At 38.1% G+C, this 8568-nt stretch overlaps 1 protein-coding gene across 1 annotated transcript in view; it reads left to right on the forward strand.

Annotated features, from left to right (window-relative positions):
* Positions 1-5867, forward strand: part of LOC134934250 (zinc finger protein 84-like) — a 42509-nt gene extending 36642 nt beyond the window's left edge. Inside the window, exon 4 of the mRNA XM_063929727.1 lies at positions 5402-5867. Coding sequence (XP_063785797.1) covers positions 5402-5867 — 466 coding nt within the window. The remainder of the gene's footprint in view (positions 1-5401) is intronic.
* Positions 5868-8568: the final 2701 nt, after the last annotated feature.

Raw genomic sequence — 8568 nt, forward strand, 5'->3', positions numbered from 1 at the left:
TAAAGGGACAGTTTGTCCTCACAAGGACGGGGCATGGCCAAGAGTACAGGGAGATCATCGGCGACAGGGAAATAGTAGGAGACTGGGGAGACAACGGTATTGGAGATAGTGGGTGACTGGGGAGGCAGGGTTGACCTGACCTACTAGCACCAGACACAGTTATAGTAACACTGAAGGCCTGGCTTTCTGCGGCCGACAATAACCACACAGCCATGGCAGCCCACCCAGCATCTAGAGAGAGCTGCTGCTGGAAAAGGAACACTTTCAGGGATGCACATGGGGTTTTGGGTAGGCTGGGGGCATGGTCCAGGATGCCCAATGCCCTTTTTACTGTGGCACCTTATCAGCCGCGTATCCAGTTTAATGGTATGGTCGGCCCTGGTACCTCCCACTCAGCACCTCATCTCTTCTCTATACTGCGGCAGTGCAGGAAGTAGCAGAGCAGTTCCTGCAACATGACTATCCGATGTCTGTGGTGAACCACAGCACTCCGGGAGAGAGAAAATTCCTTTGTTTGGAGCACTCTTTTGTGTATATATGTAAATTGGTATATTTATTTTCAATTAAAACTTAGCTTTTATTTAGTCAAATTCAAAAAATACAAATTTGTTGGGGTATATCATTTAAATACAAGTGCCAATATTTCCCTTTTAATTAAATATTAGACGTGGTATTCATCCTTGTGGCAAAAATATTGGGCGAGATCAATCCATCATAACTGGATATGTTTCTCACAATTACTTTTCTCTGGTGATATTTATTCTATCTGATCTATAAAGAGTATATACATGTGGATACATGATTCTTCATTTTATAAATGGTGAGGTGAGTTTTATGAGGAGGTATTTATGATCATGGAAGGAAACAATACGATGACCATTTCAATTTATTAATCGCATCAAGCATATATAGGAGACAAATGAGAAGAAGTATACCGAATAGAATTTTGGCTATAGTAATTGCTTATAACATGTATTTATTTATTTAATTTCATATAGACAGTCACTGCCTGCTGCAACCGTGACAGATTACTGTCCTATTTGCTATGCTTGAGAAACAACTTGATCATAATAACTTAATAATAATAACTTGAATAAATCAGAGATAAGGCACTTAAAGATCTTGCTAGCTATTCTGATATCACAATACGCCCCGCCGACAAAGGCGGGGGCATTGTGATACAGGATTTACATGTGTATAGAAGTGAATTGCAGAGACAGCTCAGTGATAGTAAGGTATATAGATTATTACCAGGTGAACCTACTAGGATATTTTCTCAACTACTTATTGAGCAATTGCAGCTGGCAGTGGATAACAACATAATTTCTAGTGTGTTAATGAAGGCTCTCATTACTGATCATCTGGTGGTACGTGTTCTTTATTCCCTACCTAAAATCCACAAGAGTTTAGTTAACCCTCCGGGTCGGCCTATCATCGCTGCCCGTGATGGTTCGTTTCAAAAGGCAGCGACTTACATTGACACATTATTGCAACCTTGCATCATTAATAATGAACAATATTTACTTGATACTACTTTGTTTATTAATTGCATTAGGTTGTTGGGGAGTTTCCCTCCGAATAGTGTTTTGTGCAGTGTGGATATTTCCAGCCTTTATACTGTCATGCCTAATAATATGGGTTTGGCAGCCGTTCGTAAGCTATCGACCGATAATAGCGCATACTCTGGACCAGATGTCAATTTTGTGGTGAATTTACTCGAATTGATTTGGACACACATATTTTATATTTGATGGCAGGTTTTACCTGCAGACAGCTGGGTGTGCGATGGGATCCCCTGTGGCCCCATCATATGCTAATGCATACATGTTTTGTGCTGAAAAAGAGATATTTTTTGATAGTTGTGTGGCTGAATCCATTCTAGTTTACAAACGGTATATAGATTATCTCTTTATCATCTGGCTTAAAACTGAGGAAGAATTTGTTTTTTTCATTGATAAACACAATAAGTCTGATCATCCCATTAAGTTTATTTGTAGCACGAGTAAGGAATGTGTTAACTATCTTAATGTATCTGTTTCTGTTCGTGATGGAGCATTACATACTGAATTGTACCATAAACCCACAGATCGGAACACGTTACTACACGCAGAAAACTTTCATCCTAAACCACTTAAGTACGGACTTCCGTATTCTCAGTTTATATGGGCAGAATGTAGTTGCAGTGATAAGACAGTAGCATGCAGGCATATAGATGAAATGATGATCAAATTCACTCAAAGGGGATACCCTATGGAGACATTGTTGTTGGCTAAATGTAGAGCTTTAAATATGGATAGAGACATATTGCTAACATGTAAACGTAAGAAACGTGAGAGTGATCGGTTGCCTTTGGTAAATCATTTTAATACATAAAGCCAGTCCATTTCTAAAACAGCCAAAACACTGTGGCCTATTGTAGGCACGGATAAGGATTTAAATCTGAGTACTGTGTCCATTATGCCAACATACACAAGATGAAAAAACATTAGGGACTAGGTTATGAGAACTGATATTACCGGACAACATTCGGCTAATAGCAAACAAAATTTTATGTCACTAAGAAAGGGCTGCTTTCGGTGCTTAAATTGCAACACATGTCATTCTCTGATCACAGGCTCATGTTTTTCTCACCCTCAAAGTGGACGTAAACACTCGATTGATCATCGGGTTACTTGTACCACTAGATTCATTATTTACTTTATCACGTGTCCATATGTGCTTTGCTATGTTGGCAAAACTGACCGCACTTTGAGGGAACGTATGGTCAACCATAAATTAGCCATTAGGAATGCACTATTGTCCGGGAATAGCGATCAACCTGTTGCCCGGCATTTTGCTCAGGTGCATCATAGCGTAGCTGCGCTTAAGTATATTATTATAGATCATGAACCAGAGAAACTTCGAGGAGGTAACAGGTCTGCTTGATTACTTAGGAAAGAATCCCTTTGAATTTTTGAACTTCAAACTTTGACCCAAAAGGGCCTCAACGAGACGCTAGGACTTTGTTGCTTTTTATAAGTAATGGGGGTATAGGTTTTTCAGTCTATTTATGAAGAGATTGATATAGAGGATTTATTCAGTGTGCCATTTTTCTGTTCACAATTATTGTATAAGTTTATGCTATGCCAGTGTCACTTATACTATATACTGATGTCTTCATCTGTATATTTTTTAAAGTTTTTGTTATTCATTCCTGTTTTATTGTGGGTGTGGGTATATTGAGTGCTCAGGTGTTGCGGCTCAGTACGGTGACGTCATCAGTGGGTGTTTCCGTCCGGACCTGTGACTGAGCTCAGTGCACGTTGTGGGGAGATACTATAAAGGTATGTGTTTTATGCTTCTTGTTTGTAATCTCAAGAAGAGGTGATTAAACTTCGAAACGTCACTATCTAACCTGCTTGTGCCGTGCAGTATATTCTGAGTGCCGCCTACATCGTCTTTGCTATATATATATATATATATATATATATATACAAAGGAGCACCATGTGACATATCCACACCCTATTTGTTAACATAACAGTTACTGGGTTGGATCCAGTGTATACAGTTGCAGGCTATACCTTGAGGTTCCCATATCCTCTATCTTTTCATCATCATATATATCAGAATGTCTTTAAGATCATGAGAAACAAAATGATATCATAGCTGTACAAACATTAGTCTGTACAAATATAATTGTTTGCTTCTTTATGAAAGACTTTTGTACTGAATCATTGTTACATTCCTGCTGATATGTAGAACAGCTCTTTCTGCTGATACTCTGCCTGGACAATAGGTGACTCCTAAACAAAAGGTTCCTTTGGTGACATAACAGGAGGCCGGAGGCTGCTGTGATCTAATTAGAATGCAAGGCGTTACCCCTGCCAGTGTGTAATTACCATTCCCCATTGTAGTAAGTGACTTTAGGAATATTTACACCTCATTTACAAGACAAGGAGCTGGGCACGAGAAGCCGATGTGCTGAATGACTATATACTAATGTTATGTGACCCTAATTTACATGTCACCTTTCAGTGTAAGAATTCCTTCTGGTCATCCTGGGAACTACTGGGAAGAGATGGGGGAGGAGTGACTATAAATAGGCTGTATCAGGCCACTGATAGCTGATGGAGGAGCTGCTGGATGAGTTACTGGTTGGAGAGCTGGGAGGATGGATCAGTAAGAGAGAGACAGAGGACGAATCTCCAGAGTAAGTTAAATATATTATACATAAATATATACTGATACATGAAATACATTTGTAGATACAGTATTGTCTTGTTTTCTAAAATTAAAACGTTTAAACGTAAATATGGTTAAATAGTTTAATCATTTAATTATATGTAAAAGGATATATTACTGTTATCTTTATATTCTATATTTTGTACTATCTATTAATTTATGCACCTTTATGAGATGACCCAAGATTTTGTCTTGTCAGACCTGGGCTTTTTAACCCGGGCCGAATCTGGGTTTTTGCTCACAAACACCCTCTGACACTACAATATAGACAAGGGAAATTCCGGAGTCATCCTCTTTCAGACATAAGCTGGGTTTTGTTTCTGCTGTTCTGTGTCTGGCTTGTTGTCTACATGTGTAATACCTTACATATTACTCTGTGCATCAGGTTAGTAAATATAAAGTGGTGTTTAGGTGACAGCTCCTTCATATTATCTTGTAAATTTCTCTGCATCAGGTATATAAAGGGATCTATGTGGCAGCTCCTTTAAAGATACATATTCTTCTTTATATCTGGTATCTATAAGGAAGAATCTATGTGACAGCTCCACCATAAACTCCTCCACATTACTCTGTGCCTCATCTGACTGGAAATTAGGATATTTGAGCAATTTGGTAAAATACACAAATATGAAGACAATGGTAAATGACTGGAACATGGGCCTATTCAGTATGGATCATTTCTGATATGCGATCGCATCGCTGGCGGCCATTTGCATACTGGGTATCCTTGCCCTGTTCTAGGCAGCCCCCAGCATGTGATCACAAACAGTTGCAGTATTGCTAATTTAGCATAACTGCAAGTGAAGCTGAATCAGGTCCCATGTTTGTTAGTCTATATAAATATATATCATGGTCCAAATTAAAAAAAAACTATTACTGTAAAAGTAGAATTACCCCTGTAACCTTTATTCTTTTTAATATAATATTTTTTTGTTACAGGACAAATGTGCACAATTTCCACTAAGAATATTACAATACATTGTGGAAAGGGACATTTATCGCTAATCAAGACAACTACAGATGTAATTTCTTCTTATACCTTTGGAGAATTTACAAAAACGATTTTAATTTTCTGATAAGCAAAAACCTTCTGCAGCTAATTTGTTTATTATCTAATACATGATGAGTCTCACAGGAGAGAAACCACATCTGTGCTCTGAGTGTGACAGAAGCTTTACATATAAATCACATCTTCTCACACATCAGAGGATTCATACAGGAGAGAAACCATTTACATGTTCTGAGTGCAGCAAGTGTTTTTCCCTAAAGTCATCTCTTGTTATACATCAGAGGATTCACACAGGAGAGAAACCATTTACATGTTCAGAATGCAGACAATGTTTTCTCTGCAAGTCACATCTTGTTATACATCAGAGGAGTCATACAGGAGAGAAACCATTTACATGTTCTGAATGCAACAAATGTTTTTCCCAAAAGTCATCTCTTGTTATACATCAGAGGAGTCACACAGGAGAGAAACCATTTACATGTTCTGAATGCAACAAATGTTTTTCCCAAAAGTCATCTCTTGTTATACATCATAGGAGTCACACAGGAGAGAAACCATTTACATGTTCTGAATGCAACAAATGTTTTTCCCGAAAGTCATATTTTCTTATACATCAGAGGATTCACACAGGATAGAACCCATTTACATGTTCAGAATGCAGCCAATGTTTTCTCTGCAAGTCACATCTTGTGAAACATCAGAGGAGTCACACAGGAGAGAATACATTTAAATGTTCAGAATGCAGCAAATGTTTTCTATTTAAGTCAAGTCTTGTTAGACATCAGATTAGGAAACATATAAATGCTCTGAGGACCTAATTCAACTTTGTACATAAACCCTATGGTTTATAGACAAATCTGATGTTTGGGTGTCTGCACAGGCACAAAACCTGTTCTGTGTATGTGCAGACTGGGTATTGTGATACAGTTCACAGCCCCCTGGCACCACAGAAAGATGACATGCTGTGGAATTTCTGGGGCAGCAACTGACAATGTTTTTATAATGGTGGTGGTTTAGGGTCGGCTTCTTTGGATGCAGACTTCAAGGACCTGGGTTTGAGTCTGAGGAAGCTTCAGATTATGCAGACTGACCATAGTCTGCAAACATTGTGTGTTTTAACCAGTGATTGCAATTGTCATAGTAACATAATAACATAGTATATGAGGTTGAAAAAATACAAAATGTCTGTCGAGTTCAGCCTGTATTATAATTCTTATACTACTCAGTATATAACTTGTTAACTTTAATGACCCAGATTACGTTATATTTATAGCTCTAAATAACAGCTATAATGCATGCTTTTTCTAACATTCTCTTCCTTTAAATGCTATATCCTTGGATATTTTGTTCATCTAGGAATTTATCTAATCCATTTTTAAACATATTAACTGAATCCGCCATTACTACCTTCTCTGGCAGAGAATTCCAAATGTTTACTGCCATTACTGTGAAGAACCATTTTCTACGTTCGGTTTGAAACGTTCTCTCCTCCAACCTCAGAGAGTGCCCACGTGCCCTGTGTAGAGCCTTTTCTATAAACAAATCACCTGATAGATCCTTGTATTGTCCCTTTATATACTTGAAAATATTAAGAATGTCTCCTCTTAGAGGCCTCTTTTCGAGTGTAAACATATCTAACCTTTCTAATCCTTTCCTCATAGTCAAGTGCCTCTAACCCCTTGATCAGTTTGGTGGCTCGCCGCTGAAGCCTTTGCAGTTCCAAGATATATTTTTTTTAGTGCGGTTCCCAGAACTATACACAATATTCAAGGTGTGGCCGTACCAATGATTTGTACAGTGGCAGGATTATACTCACATCCCTTGTCTCCATTCCCTGTTTTGTGCATCCTAATACCTTATTTGCTTTTGTTGCTGCACTTTGACATTGGGATCTGCTACTAAGTCTATTATCAATGAGCACCCCCAAATATTTTTCCACTACTATCTCCCCTACAATTTCCCCATTTAATTTATAGGCTGCCCGATTGTTCGTAGTCCCGAGGTGCATAACTTTACATTTTTCTATATTGAACCTGATACAAGATACAGCACTTGGATCTTGCAGATGCATGCAGGAAGTGTCTATCTCTTACAGATGCCTCCTGCTGTGTTTCAGTGTTATTTGTACAGAATTACACATCCACTTCCTTGCGGCTGTGTAATTCTTTACACATCTGAATCACCTACTGAATGCAGCAAGTGTTTTACTAGAAATATAACGTGTACTAATCACATGAGTAGTAACTCTGAGGGCCTGAATGTAGCCTGTGTTTCATAAGTAAGTTACCTTGTATCACTCCAATATGGTTACAAGTAAGGAAATGTTTCTCTTTTTGAATGTGAGAAGTGCTTTATATAAACCAGTCTTGTTACAGACCGGGGAGGAGAAACATCTGTAGCTGATCATATATACCAGTCTAATGTAATAAACAGTGTGTATAATGAAACTCCCTAAATTGCCTGAGATTATTATTTATTTGTGAATATAATTTGTCACTATTATGGTATAAGGGGTAGTACTACTGACACCTAATACACTGGTATACAACACACAGGAGAGAGAATAGCAGTTATCTTGGTGTAGTGCATTGGTTTAAAAAATATTTTCTCATTTTCATAAAAGGAAATTCATCCATGTTAAATGATATCAGTAAACTATTAGAACATACTGTAAAATGTAGTAAGGAAACTGACAAATAGGTATGAAAAAGTTATACAAATAAATGAATGGAGCTGGGGCAAGTGGTGCAATAATTTGCATTGTATACCCAAAAATTCTTAGCCAGTTAAGCTGGATACGCACTATAATACCCCTATTCCACTGGCACTAAAAACAGGGGTTATTGCTGTGATAACCCTGGAGTGGCTCAGTAAGAAAGGGTTAACACAGGTCATGTGACTTGGGAATCCAACCTGGTTAGCTCGCAGGGTTAGTCCTGGGAAGGACCCAGGTCACAGTGCAGTGTAAACGGGTAAGTCTGGTCAATGTCATTTAACTTTTCACCAATTTGACAGTTTTTCTACCCTTTACCACAGCACCAATTTGTATAACTTCCTCAATGTGTATAAATGAGAGTTTGTGGATTTTTAATGCATTTACAGATAACAGACAATTGCACGCAGTGACCATGCAGGGCAGCTTCACCCAAGTTAATGCTGTTAAAAATTATACACTCTGCAAAATACAATAATTACAAAGATTGTACAGATGGTCAGTTGACAATATGTTACTAAATAAACAATGTTGTTGTAAAAGAACAATGCTACTTCATATTGATGATACCTGCTGTGAAAACAGGCCAGTCCCAACCTGCAAGTGCCACCTTTCAGGAAACC

Source organism: Pseudophryne corroboree, chromosome 6, assembly GCF_028390025.1.
Source record: "Pseudophryne corroboree isolate aPseCor3 chromosome 6, aPseCor3.hap2, whole genome shotgun sequence".
NCBI lineage: Eukaryota > Metazoa > Chordata > Amphibia > Anura > Myobatrachidae > Pseudophryne > Pseudophryne corroboree.